General features: G+C 45.2%; 1 protein-coding gene across 1 annotated transcript in view; it reads right to left on the bottom strand.

The window, feature by feature from the left end:
- Nucleotides 1–1925: 1925 nt before the first annotated feature.
- Nucleotides 1926–14170, bottom strand: part of cep131 (centrosomal protein 131) — a 28950-nt gene continuing 16705 nt past the window's right edge. Inside the window, exons 19-26 of the mRNA XM_066665642.1 lie at nucleotides 10763–10870; nucleotides 10307–10424; nucleotides 9333–9407; nucleotides 8174–8316; nucleotides 6505–6682; nucleotides 6039–6235; nucleotides 5853–5913; nucleotides 1926–4860 (exon numbers count right to left, since the gene is read on the bottom strand). Of these exons, the coding sequence (XP_066521739.1) occupies nucleotides 4789–4860; nucleotides 5853–5913; nucleotides 6039–6235; nucleotides 6505–6682; nucleotides 8174–8316; nucleotides 9333–9407; nucleotides 10307–10424; nucleotides 10763–10870 (952 nt within the window). The 3' untranslated portion in view covers nucleotides 1926–4788. The remainder of the gene's footprint in view (nucleotides 4861–5852; nucleotides 5914–6038; nucleotides 6236–6504; nucleotides 6683–8173; nucleotides 8317–9332; nucleotides 9408–10306; nucleotides 10425–10762; nucleotides 10871–14170) is intronic.

The raw sequence follows: 14170 nt of genomic DNA, 5'->3' as shown, positions 1-14170 counted from the left end.
AGTGTGGTGTGTTCTCCCTGTGTCTGCGTGGGTTTCCTCTGGGTGACTGTCTGTGAGGAGTGTGGTGTGTTCTCTCTGTGTCTGTGTGGGTTTCCTCCGGGTGACTGTCTGTGAGGAGTGTGGTGTGTTCTCTCTGTGTCTGCGTGGGTTTCCTCTGGGTGACTGTCTGTGAGGAGTGTGGTGTGTTCTCTCTGTGTCTGTGTGGGTTTCCTCCGGGTGACTGTCTGTGAGGAGTGTGGTGTGTTCTCCCTGTGTCTGCGTGGGTTTCCTCCGGTTGATCGGTTTCCCCCCACAGTCCAAAAACACACGTTGGTAGGTGGATTGGTGACTCAAAAAGTGTCTGTAGGTGTGAGTGTGTGAGTGAATGTGTGTGTGTGTTGCCCTGTAAAGGACTGGCGCCCCCTCCAGGGTGTATTCCTGCCTTGCGCCCAATGATTCCAGGTAGGCTCTGGACCCACCGCGACCCTGAACTGGATAAGGGTTACAGACAATTAATGAATGAACAACGTTTGGCCCAAAGTGGTGAGCCCTGACCCTTTTTCGCTGCCAGGAGTTGGTGACCCCTTCATTTTATACCTGTAATATTCTCCTGAATATAGTCAAAAGTATCAAAACTGTGGGACTTGTGTATTCTGTACTTCAGGCATCAAGTTATTCGGTGAGAGCATTGAAAACCAAAAGTAGTTTAACATCCTGACTTTGTTTACATCTCTGACTTTTTCATTTTTAAAAAGTAGAAGTTTATTAAACACTTAGAGTCAGTGGAGTTTGTGCAACCGCTTTGTTATCAAACAGTCATCTGTCTGTCATTTCCATAGAGCACCGTTATCTCCTCTGACACATGCTCTCGTGCAGCTCTTTCCTGGCAGCCACTACAAAGGAAACCAAGGCAGTAAAGAAGCGGGGGCTGGGAGGTGAAAGAGTGAACTGAAGAGGCACAGAAAAAGTGCAGGGGGAAAAAAGCCTAGGGAAACAAACCACACACGAACACATCTCTGCTCCTCGGACATTAGAGAGACTGAGAGAAAGAAGAAAAAAGGGAAGGGTGTAAAAGCAGGAACAGCCAGGAGATAAACAGTTGTGTTCAGAAATGGTTCGGCTGTGGGCCTCAGAGATGAACACGGAGTCGTACACAGTGATGAGAGGATGGTTAGAGGCTACAGTCAGCCATGAGACCTTTTCCACAGGGAGTAGTCATGTCTATGCACTTAATGAACTCGGCTGACATCAGTGAGCAACACAAAGGATGACAGGGAGAGACAGAGAGAGAGAGAGAGAGAGAGAGATGATTAGTCACGGAGATCTCAGACAGACAGAGAGAGAGAGAGAGAGAGAGAGAGAGAGAGAGAGAGAGAGAGACAGAGTGAAAGAGACACACACACAGAGAGAGAGAAACAGAGCGAGAGAGAGAGAGAGAGAAACAGAGCGAGAGAGTGAGAGACAGAGTGAGAGAGAGACACAGATAGAAACAGAGCAAGAGAGAGTGAGAAAGAGAGACACAGAGAGAGAGAGATTGAGAGAGAGCGAGAGAGAGTGAGAGAGAAACAGAGCAAGAAAGAGACACACACAGAGAGAAACAGAGCGAGAGAGAGTGAGAAAGAGAGACAGTGAGAGAGAGACACAGAGAGAGAGAGATTGAGAGAGAGCGAGAGAGAGTGAGAGAGAAACAGAGCAAGAAAGAGACACACAGAGAGAAACAGAGCGAGAGTGAGAAAGAGAGACAGAGAGAGAGAGAGAGAGAAACAGAGTAAGAGAGAGAGGGAGAGAGAGAGAGAGAGAGAGAGAGAAACAGAGTAAGAGAGAGTGTGAGAGAGAGAGAGCGCTATGGAGCAAACACAAAACACAACAGAATTGTTTGGTTTCAGAAAAACAAGGCAGACAAGATGAAGAGTGTCATCTACATAAGATTTATTGATTTTACACAAACAGACTTCTCCTTTCACAGTTTCAAATTGTCAACATTCAATCAGAGACCAAAACAACAAGGATTAAGAGCTAGCAGTAAGAGCACGTAAAACACCAACAACCGATCATTAAAAATGAAAGAATATCAACAGAAAAAAAAGGCAGAGAGACAACATTCAATTCCAGTCTTTGGGCGCTTTAAAGGACAAATAGAGCAAAAAAAGGGGGACAATGATAAGAGTGCGACCGGCGCTTGGCTAATGATAGAGAGAGAAGGGGGTGTGTGTGTGTGTGTGTGGGGGGGGGGGATAGAGCAAGCACACAAAACAGAAGCTCTCTTTTGAATAGGACTGGCATGCACCAGCAATGCCAACCATGCTGCCACCCACGTGGGCACCAAGGCCACGGAGACGCAACCCCTGCCTTGTGTTGTGCTTTGAAAACAGACCCAGAAAACATGCAGAACTATGAATTTTTAACCAGGTCAATGCCAGATTAGAGTCTGTACAGTATCAGGTGCACACACACACTTCAATGCTGCAGTTCTTTGGACAATCATCGAATCCCAACAAACACACTTTCAGCCTCAGTATGTGTGAATCCCAGCATTAACAAAGGGTCATGTGGATGAACACTGTGACGTTATTAAGAAGCTCTACTTCCTTTTTCCCTTCTAAATATAACGTTATTTTCGTCCTAAACCTCAGCTTCATTAATAAAAGTGAACTAGACACACACTGCTTTCACTCAAGTGTGCAGCAGGATCCGAAAGCCTGAGACCGCTGGTGAAAATGCTGCCTTTTTGCATTCCATTCTAATTAAACACAGACGGTTTCTTGAGAGGTTTGATTAGAAGTTGATCAAATCCTAAGCCTCTGAACCAGAGCTTGAAGAAAGGAAATAAGACACAAACTATACACTGACCAAGTCTCCTGACTGCTTCTCCTTGACACTGCATCGCTTTTATAAAACCTCTACGTAGCCCCAGACTTCTGGATTCCACCGTGTTTCAGTTTCAGCATGAAACCTTTCACTAAGCAGCACACATCAGAAAAACCTGACGTACTAAAACCCATCCAAGAATGGTACGAGCGAGCCGCACTAACTGTACAGCCGTGAAAATTAAGGAAGCGTTTTCATTAAAGAAGAATTGCGTACATCCTCATTGTGCTGCTTTATTTCCTGACATCTGTCAGTCTTTGTGGCATCAGAGCGTTTGCTACAATAAATAAACGAAAGCTAGAACTAGATTTAAACTAATCTCCACTGGCTGGGGATCTCGGGGGTCGACGCGGGACGCTCCGTAATAAACGCTCGGCTAGTCACAATCCCCTTAGTCACAATCTGAGCTTTCTTTCTGAGTGGCTTTCAGGGCTGAAAGGACCCCCCCCTAAGATTGAAACAAGATGCTACTTTTCCTGTTTCTAAGTGGTGCTTTTATAAAACAGAGTGTCCCTCAGAAAATAGAGAAAGTTCAGATCGAAAGGGCAAATCGGAGTACATTCCACGGAAAGTAGCCAACATAAAAATAACAGGACGTTTCATTGACAAGTATCCGTCACGTCGAGGCCAGTGCATTAGGAACAAAAGACAAGAAGGAGAGAGAGAAAATAACGGAAGGGAAAGCAGCTGTACTTTGGGAAGCACTCCTGCCCCCAGCCCTTTAATGCATTCTGTCCCAGGCCCTCTCCGCTGCTTTGGGAAAGGTATAGATTGCATGGAGTAACTGGAAGGCTTTTAGCGTTGTCTATGAAAACCTACAGTTTGGTTTGCCTCTGTGGCTCCAATCAGTCCTCTTTATACGAGCCAGCGTTGCTTAACCCTAATCTCATTAACACTTCCTAAGCACATTCCTCTATTCATCCTACCTCCTATTTATCGTTCTATCCATCCCGCACCCACAGAACTACTCCAGGTCCTACGTCCTCCTCGTGGAAAACCCTACCTATCTTTAGACTACTTAAAATACCAGACATTATCTCTCTCCATATCTCTCTCTCTCTCTCTCTCTCTCTCTCCATCACAGCTCCTACAGTCTTCTTTGTCTAAGTTAGCCCACCAGAGTATCGTAGACACTCAAACTGCAGTTCAGAAGCAGCACTGTGCTTGTAAAGAGGACTCTGTGTGTTTTCAGTATGCATGTACAGGGCTTCAAGGCTGATCCCTGAATTTAGCACTAGCCTGGAGGGGGTGCTGAGACAAAAGGCATCTGTAAGTAACACAAAAGGGGAGTGGGGAGGGAGGGAGGGGGCGGTCGTTCTCTGTGTTGCTGCCTTTCTGTTTAGCAGCAGAATGCCTGGGTGTGGGAGGCAGGGGGGGAAAGAGAAAACCACAGAAAAACAAACTACGCTTACACAAGGGAGTGGTAATTAATAGAGGGTATGAATATAAATAACTGGAATTATATGAAGCCTGAACAGAATGAGGTTTCTAAACCCCACCTCTATGATACCACATTAATTCGTGGTCTCGCTCCCTCTCAGAATGCAGCCTGTTGCTTATAAAAGCCACAAATCAGCGTATTTGGCTGGGACCTGGGGAGAGAGGGAGGGACAGTGCAGGGTGCTTTGAGCATCTGGAAGTGGTTACTGGAGGCCTTTTCAAACCCCATCCCACCCTCCCCACTCACACTGGGGAAGCGTCTCTCCTGCTTGTGTATGTGAAGCCGGATGTAAAGAGGAGCCATTCCTGATGAAAAACACCTCTCTTTCTCTCGGTTCCACTCCTGTGCCCACAAGAAAGATGATGCCCTTCACTCTGGTGGATGGAAAAAGGGTCCCTCAACCGTGCTGCCGTCCTCACCAGTCCATGTCCACGAGCGGTGAAGCAGAGAGGGCACATGTTATGACAGGTGGGGTAGGGATAAGCGTATGAGTCTGTCACTCATTTCCCTAACAGCTGTTTCCTCTGCTGTTCCAGCAGAGCCTCCAGGTGATCTGCTCTCTTCAGCGCAGCCTAAAAGAGACGGAGGGAGAACACGTGAAAAATTTCACGTAAAAATGCAACTACGTAAAAAAATGTTACATGAGTTATCAGTGACAAACCATGAACAAGTAAAAAAAATACACCTCTACACTCAAACTTCCGCTAGCTTCCCTATGGGATATCTGTGCTATGTTAGCGGCAAGCTAACCTCTATTCCCATTAACATTTTCTTGGCCTTTCTGAATAAACCATGCTTGTATAATGCATGTTGGGGCGGCACGGTGGCGCAGCAGGTAGTGTGTCCCAGTCACACAGCTCCAGGGTCCTGGAGGTTGTGGGTTCGATTCCCACTCCGGGTGACTGTCTGTGAGGAGTGTGGTGTGTTCTCCCTGTGCCTGCGTGGGTTTCCTCCGGGTGACTGTCTGTGAGGAGTGTGGTGTGTTCTCTCTGTGTCTGTGTGGGTTTCCTCCGGGTGCTCCGGTTTCCTCCCACAGTCCAAAAACACACGTTGGTAGGTGGATTGGCGACTCAAAAAGTGTCTGTAGGTGTGAGTGAATGTGTGTGTGTCTGTGTTGCCCTGTGAAGGACTAGCGCCCCCTCCAGGGTGTGTTCCCGCATTGCACCCAATGATTCCAGGTAGTCTCTGGACCCACCGTGACCCTGAACTGGATAAGGGTTACAGATAATGAATGAATGAATGAATAATGCACATTATATATTCACTAGACTGAACTAGAATTTACAGACGTGTCATTCAGTTAAATATTATGCTTTCTCAGAAACCTTAAGACGCCCTGAGGCTTCCACGTCTGTAACTTTACACATCAAACCTTGCAGACGCATCTTGTTACTGCAAAACTACTTTTTTACTTTTACAGTGATATACTGAGAGAAAATGAAACAGAAAAAAAGTAAATGATTGCCATAAATGAGAAATACAGTGAGATTAAACCTCAGAATGGACAGACAGCCTACATTTTTTCTTATTTACAAAACTCATTACACAAGGCATGGTGTCACACCTCATGTTGTTTTCTCAAGTTGTTGACAGTTTCCTCCTTCTTCAAAATGGCTGACTTCACTCTAAAAAAACAAATGATGAATCACAGAGGTTAGTGACTGTGTGTGTTTGGATTTGCACTGTGAGCTCATGTCCATAAAAAGAGTATAATCCTGACAGTTAGAAAAGCGCCTCTGCGCCTCCTCACCGTTGGTGCACCTCAGCCAACTCTTCCTCTTTCTCTCTAGTTAGCCTTTCTACTTCCAGACGAAGTCGAGCCCGCACCTCCGCCACCTCCACCTTCATTCTCCTGTTCTCCTCCTCTGTCACCACTAGCCGCTCAGCAAATTCCTCCCGGATAACTTCTGCCAGGCTCCGCCTCTCCTCTGTTAGCTTATCACGGATCTGTATCCATGCGGACAGAGAGCAGTCAGTGAGAGGGTGCACGTTTGTGCACTTGAATGTGTGTGTATTATTTTATTTGCGTGATATGGGAGTCTCAGATTTGCGGTACTTCCACTTCCTTTGCACCAATAGTGGAGAAAGTACTCTCCCTGGCAAAATGAAGATGCCTGGCACATTGAGGCATCTTTGCAGCAAATACATAAATCTCACACATGCCACAAACGATGCTGCAATTGACAGGTGAACATTCTAGATTTTTTCCAGGTTACCTGAGTGATGTCAGTGATTTCCTGTTCTCGTTGTGTGAGGTGAGTCCGAAGCCGGAGCAGCTCCCCTTCCATCTCTGTCAGTTTCTTCTTCATTTCCTGCTGCTTTTCCTGGGATGCCCGCTCTGACCGCTCCAGCTCCTGCATCTCTGCTTCATACTTCTCTCTCACCCGCTTCACTCTAAACGCAGAGACAAACACAGGGCAGAGTGTGCTGGAGTGAGCTGTGTACTCACAAATGGATGTTTATGAACCTTAATGGGACCCGCAGTTCTCTGTAGTAGACGCACATGGTTTGTTATAACGATATGGTGAGATTTTGAATGTGGAATGTGACAGATGGTGGCATGGTGGCAGATTTGGTGCCTTTGCAGCAGCCGAAAATAGAGCTCTGGATGTGTCCAAATATCCTGGTAGAACTCTTCACAGTTTGATGATGCTCCAACTCCCGTCTATAATCAACAATAATCAACCACAGATATTATCATTGCATTTTTTTTTTGCATTTTGCATTTGCATTTTTATCAGCAGCGTACACAAACTCTGCCACAGAATTTGACCAAGGTTTGCACGGCTGCATCTGTGCAGTTTAAGATGGAGTAAATGTATAAGACAGATGTTATTGCACAGTGTACAGCAGGATTTTTGCCTTCACACAGTCCACAGCTTCTGATGCCAATGGCCACATCTAACATCACCTCCAGGTGACTGTCTGTGAGGAGTGTGGTGTGTTCTCTCTGTGTCTGCGTGGGTTTCCTCCAGGTGACTGTCTGTGAGGAGTGTGGTGTGTTCTCTCTGTGTCTGCGTGGGTTTCCTCCAGGTGACTGTCTGTGAGGAGTGTGGTGTGTTCTCTCTGTGTCTGCGTGGGTTTCCTCCAGGTGACTGTCTGTGAGGAGTGTGGTGTGTTCTCTCTTTGTCCGCGTGGGTTTCCTCCAGGTGACTGTCTGTGAGGAGTGTGGTGTGTTCTCTCTGTGTCCGCGTGGGTTTCCTCCAGGTGACTGTCTGTGAGGAGTGTGGTGTGTTCTCTCTGTGTCTGCGTGGGTTTCCTCCAGGTGACTGTCTGTGAGGAGTGTGGTGTGTTTTCTCTGTGTCTGCGTGGGTTTCCTCCAGGTGACTGTCTCTGAGGAGTGTGGTGTGTTCTCTCTGTGTCTGCGTGGATTTCCTCCGGGTGACTGTCTGTGAGGAGTGTGATGTGTTCTCCCTGTGTCCGCGTGGGTTTCCTCCAGGTGACTGTCTGTGAGGAGTGTGGTGTGTTCTCTCTGTGTCTGCGTGGGTTTCCTCCGGGTGCTCCGGTTTCCTCCCACATTCCAAAAACACACGTTGGGTGGATTGGAGCCTCAAAAGTGTCTGTAGGTGTGAGTATGTGAGTGAATGTGTGTGTGTGTGTCTGTGTTGCCCTGTGAAGGACTGGCGCCCCCTCCAGGGTGTAGTCCCGCCTTGTGCCCAATGATTCCAGGTAGGCTCTGGACCCACCTGGAACTGGATAAGGGGTTACAGGTAATGAATGAATGAATGAGAATCTGCCTCATAATTCCCAAATGCTAAAAAAAAACCCTCACAAAACTGTGATGAATGATAAAACGATTAAATTGCTCCCTTTACAATGAGGAAAGTGAACATAAACAAGCAAATGAACATTAAACTAAGTGTTTACAGGTTCCTTCACACTCACCTGTTGTCAGCAGCTCTCTCACACTCCTCCCTAGCACCACTTGTCTCCTCTTCTAGCTTCTGAATGGCTAGCTCAATCTCTTTATCCCGCCCCCTGCGCACCTCTTCCTTCAGCTCCCGCTCTCGACTCAGCAACCACGCCTCCTGTAAAGAGATAAACCACTAGGTGTCATATAACACCTCTATGAAGTTAAGCATTTACACCATTTACATTTAATTCTTCAAACTAAGCCCAGCTCTAAAACATAGCCTTAAAAACGTCATAAACAAACTCCTCTTAATCACACGATGTCACTAGAGTCCATGGTTATTAGAGAAAATGCCTAACATCTAGAACAACAAGGCAGGGTCATGATGTAATGCCACTTTTCTTTTTCTAGTCTTTAGCATAAACATGTTACACTCACAAATAAAAAGCGATATTTTCACCCAGAACTTCTTTGTAAATCCAGATAGTTTTAGTGGTGGTGAAGTCATGTCTGTTCTCTTTGGGAGTAGAGTGACAAAGTGTATTTAAATAGCACTTCCGTCAACAAAAACACACACACACACACACACACCATTCATCTTTCTATAGAGAAATTGGTCAAGACGCCGTCATAGAGGGAGCTTTCTGTGGAGCCAAGATGAGGCCACGGTGAAGAACAAAATTCTTCAGAGAACAACAGCTTTAACCGTTCAGAGAATAATTCCAACGTGATGTTTGATTAAAACCGTATTGGATCTGATTGGTTTTACCAGAGGAAGTGCTGTAGTTTTAGTGACTAGCCTCAAGATTAATCTGCAATATCAGTAGTATTTATAATAACAAAGAGAGAGAGATAAATATCTTCACAAAATCTGTATGACGCTATTGTATTTGAGATAAACTGGAAACACACTTTTGTTTTCTGTTTGAATCCAATGAATTAGTGCTAATAATGATCCGGGATTCAGCACGGCTCCAGATAAATTTCCACACTGAACCTCCTCCACCTTGAAACGGTTAAACCACCACTGCTTACACACGTTTCCTTCACCAGATGTGTCTTGGAGAGACTCAGCATCAGCATTTCCACAACAAGAAACTATTTTTACAGAATTAGAGCTGACTGCTGGTCTTTGTACCTGAGGTTTCATGTTCTCCCTTTTAAAATGATCTTAAACACAGACAAACGCACCTCCTTCTTCATGTAATTTTCCTCCCACGTCTGTTTCTCAATCTCCACACGCTCCCGCAGAGCCTTCATTTCCACCTAAACACAAATGTAAACAAGATCGCGCGAGCCTAGTTTAACCAGAAAGCCCTCAGCTGCAGACATCATCAATATTTCAGTAATGAGGAGACAGTCTGTCAGGTTCTGTTTAAAATACGAATCCTTCTTAACTGAGAGCGATTTAGATTGTTGGGTGTGGTCCTGTGTTTCAGAGAAGAGCATTAAGTGTGACATTTATTACGTTTCATGAAACATTTTACGTGACTCTGCATAATAAACGACTCTAGGCTTTTCCCAAGAGATTGAAAATGTAGAGATTTAAATGACAGTGCCATATAAATATTGTGTATTTGTAAAACTAACTTTTACAGGTGTATTCTGTTATATGAAGCAGTACAGCAGCATGCAATGGAGCAAAGCAGAAATAGCAATGAAATGAGTCAAGTCTGAGTAAAGTTTACCCAAAGGAGCACACAGTTTTTTTCCGAACACCACAGATGTAGCCGTATTTTAGAGAGCTCCAAAGTCAAATACAATAATTACTACTGGTTTTTGTTGTGTTTATAAACCTGCTTTGAAGATCTGAAGAATTTATTTCAATTAAAAATGGCATTATATAATAATTACAGTAATTCAATTTGAAACAGAGCAAACACAATAGGAAAGTTAATGTGCGTTTAGTAAAATACAGGGAAACACAGGACCAAAGGAACATAGATACACTCCCGTTTTCCCAGTTCTAGCGCTCTTACATTGCCCCAAGAGGAGCTTGTTAATGAACTGCTTAAGAAGATCAGGGATATTGGGAGGAAGGGAGTGGGGGTGTGTGTGTAGTGCAGGGTAGGGATGGGGGAATGACTCTCTACGTCGGCTAACTGAGCTACCCTGGTGCGTTTAAACCACAACTGGCCTGTGGAAATCTGACTTGTAGTTGGTACCTGATGCCGTCTTTCTTGCTCTTCTCTGCTCTTTTCCATCTCTTCCTTTAACACTCGACTTGCCAGAGCGCTGTTGTTCTCCAACTGCGTCCTCAGCTCCTCCAGCTCAGTACGCTGCCTGTAAAAAAAACACAAACCCAGGTGCAAAAGTCAGCGATCACAATGATTCATATTTCAATACAACATTACCCTGGAATTTACTGAACTCTTTTTAGCCGATTCTGAAATGGAGAAGCGGAGAAGAAAATGATGATGATGTAACTTCAGGAGACTTCTCATTGGCCTTTCTCAGACAAATGAAGGGATATTTTATATTTTGTCCCTCTCTTAAGTTCTGTTTATCCAGTGGGGACAGTTCTGGTTCTCTACCAGCTCGTGCATTGTTGTTATAATTTAATTGTCCGTATGCATGAAGTTGCTATGTTAATTGATCCCTGTGTGAATTCTGACCCTGACCTTGCCGCTAGTTGAGCAAGTCGTTCTTTCTCCTCTGCCACTTCCTTATAGAGCCTCCTCCTCTGCTGTTGGAGGGCGTTCTCTTCTTCTTGAAGCTGCTTCTCAAATCTAACACACACACACAAACACATATATATAAGTTATACAAATCCAACACACAAGAACAAAATTTAACTTTTATTCATTCATTCGTTCATTATCTGTAACCCTTATCCAGTTCAGGGTCGCGGTGGGTCCAGAGCCTACCTGGAATCATTGGGCGCAAGGCGGGAATACACCCTGGAGGGGGCACCAGTCCTTCAGAGGGCAACACACACTCACACATTCACACCTATGGACACTTTTGAGTCGCCAATCCACCTACCAACATGTGTTTTTGGAGCGTGGGAGGAAACCAGAGCACCTGGAGGAAACCCATAAAGACACAGGGAGAACACACCACACTCCTCACAGAAAGTCACCCGGAGGAAACCCACGCAGACACAGGGAGAACACACCACACTCCTCACAGACAGTCACCCGGAGGAAACCCACGCAGACACAGGGAGAACACACCACACTCCTCACAGACAGTCACCCGGAGGAAACCCACGCAGACACAGGGAGAACACACCACACTCCTCACAGACAGTCACCCGGAGGAAACCCACGCAGACACAGGGAGAACACACCACACTCCTCACAGACAGTCACCCGGAGGAAACCCACGCAGACACAGGGAGAACACACCACACTCCTCACAGACAGTCACCCGGAGGAAACCCACGCAGACACAGGGAGAACACACCACACTCCTCACAGACAGCCACCGCGCCACCAATAAAATTAAACATTTATCTGATATTTTATCTAAACATGATGCTGCTTTCCTGAGCCTATGTTCACAATTCAATCCAAATGTCACAATTTAAAACGTGTACTTAATTATTCTGTCTAAATATATGTGTGAATGGTTCAAATCGCCAGACTCGGACAACTGCTGCTTTAACCTGGAGCTCCAGCTACATCATGGATATTGCAACAGTGGCCTTATAAATAATAATTCGAGATTTGACCTCGTGAAACAAAGTCCATGTGCGTAAGCTGTGCTTCTTCCCAGACGCTTAAAGGATTAGTCTACAGTCTACTTCACAACAAAGCGTAGAAAACACGTCCTTAAACTTAACCCTATGTATCTATTTACATTAGAAAAGAACCTAGTTATCGACTGGTATCTGACAATTCTTTGTAATTCCATTTAAAAGTTGATTGGTGAATGTGAAACTGTAGTAAATTCACTTTTTCATTATAAATGATCAATAAAAGGCCTTCGGAGAATCTCTCAATCAACATTAAGAGATGGGTTTGCTCTTATTTCCTGGAAATGTATAAATATATAAACTCATATTAAAAGAACAGCACTGTCCTTTACAACTAACAACGAGAGCAAATGCAGCAGATGTTTATACAGAGCTCCACAAAACAAGCTCTCCCACATGCTCCTATTGTGTCCCTTTCATTACAAGACTGTCTGTGTGTGTGTGTGTGTGTGTCACAGAGAGAGAGAGAGAGAAGCAGCTGTGCATGTCTTCAGAATCACCTCATCAGCTTTCCCACTATGTAATGTGTCATTTTGTGCAACTCTAAAAATGCTTGTGTGTGCACCTAGCAGCTGTGTGTGTAAACAGTAATAGTGGCCCAGTTATAAGTGTGTGTTAGTGTGTCTATATGAGCCTATAGTTGTGCGTAGACGTCTATAGATCTTCAAGGTCCTGTGTTCTGTAATGTTTTATTTTCTGTTATTTTATCTAAGCACTCATAATTCATGTTGACGTTATCGTTCCCCAGTCTCTTTCTATTCCTTACATTTATAAAGACTGTATTTTAAAGCGTGCCTTAAAGACTCGTAGGTGGAAGACCCCTGCCGAGATGTGGTCATTCAAAGAGCATTCAAGACTGAAACACTCCTGTAACGTCAGAGTGAGCGAGTGGGGTAAGACGACATATTGCTAGCATAGCGTATGTAAATTATTTACATTTCAATGGGCTGTTTTTGCAGCTGTTTCCGTGTGTGCACCAGGGAGAGACAATTTTATTAAGGAAAAAAAATAAGAGCATTTGGATTTCCATTCTGAGGACCAGTCAAACAGCTGCAACAACAGCTAAAGCATTGTGCTCTCTCTCTCTCTGTTCAAGTCTCTTGCTTTAGTGTGTGTTAGAGGAACAGCTGCTTGTATGGGTGGACCTCTGCTTAGCCACATTTTAGGGTGTGCACATTATATGGGTGTAAACTAGTCCAGAGTATTCATGGTGCACTTATATCATCATTTGTTTTTTTTTTCGAATGACTTCATTTGCTGATGTATTATGGAAATTGTGCTTTGCCATACAGTGCATGAGTACGTAATGTCAGGTGTTTTATAGTTATCGACCAATTCTCTGATCGGAATAGGAAATTACACAACCTCCATCTAAACCTTCATTTGAATACAGTTGAGAAACTAATTATATAAACACACATTTAAAACATATAATACTCAAACTAGAAATTTATAAACCAGAGCTACTCCTCGACAGCTATCATCCAAAACACCTCCCTCAACACTTCATTAACATTCTGAAGGATATCGCTTTGGAAACCATGTGTATTTACGAATAATGTTTCCTCTTGGTAGCAAAATTCATTCATTCATTCATTATCTGCAACCCTTATCCAGTTCAGGGTCGCGGTGGGTCCAGAACCTACCTGGAATCATTGGGTGCAAGGCGGGAATACACCCTGGAGGGGGCGCCAGTCCTTCACAGGGCAACACACACTCACACATTCACTCACACACTCACACCTACGGACGCTTTTGAGTCTCCAATCCACCCACAAACATGTGTTTTTGGAGCGTGGGAGGAAACCGGAGCACCCAGAGGAAACCCACGCAGACACAGAGAGAACACACTACACTCCTCACAGAAAGTCACCCGGAGGAAACCCACACAGACACAGGGAGAACACACCACACTCCTCACAGACAGTCACCCGGAGGAAACCCACGCAGACACAGGGAGAACACACCACACTCCTCACAGACAGTCACTCGGAGGAAACCCACGCAGACACAGAGAGAACACACTACACTCCTCACAGAAAGTCACCCGGAGGAAACCCACACAGACACAGGGAGAACACACCACACTCCTCACAGACAGTCACCCGGAGGAAACCCACGCAGACACAGAGAGAACACACCACACTCCTCACAGACAGTCACCCGGAGGAAACCCACGCAGACACAGAGAGAACACACCACACTCCTCACAGACAGTCACCCGGAGGAAACCCACGCAGACACAGGGAGAACACACCACACTCCTCACAGACAGTCACCCGGAGGAAACCCACGCAGACACAGGGAGAACACACCACACTCCTCACAG

The sequence above is a fragment of the Hoplias malabaricus genome, chromosome 3 (genome assembly GCF_029633855.1).
Source record: "Hoplias malabaricus isolate fHopMal1 chromosome 3, fHopMal1.hap1, whole genome shotgun sequence".
NCBI lineage: Eukaryota > Metazoa > Chordata > Actinopteri > Characiformes > Erythrinidae > Hoplias > Hoplias malabaricus.
This window is presented reverse-complemented; position numbering and strand designations above follow the sequence as displayed.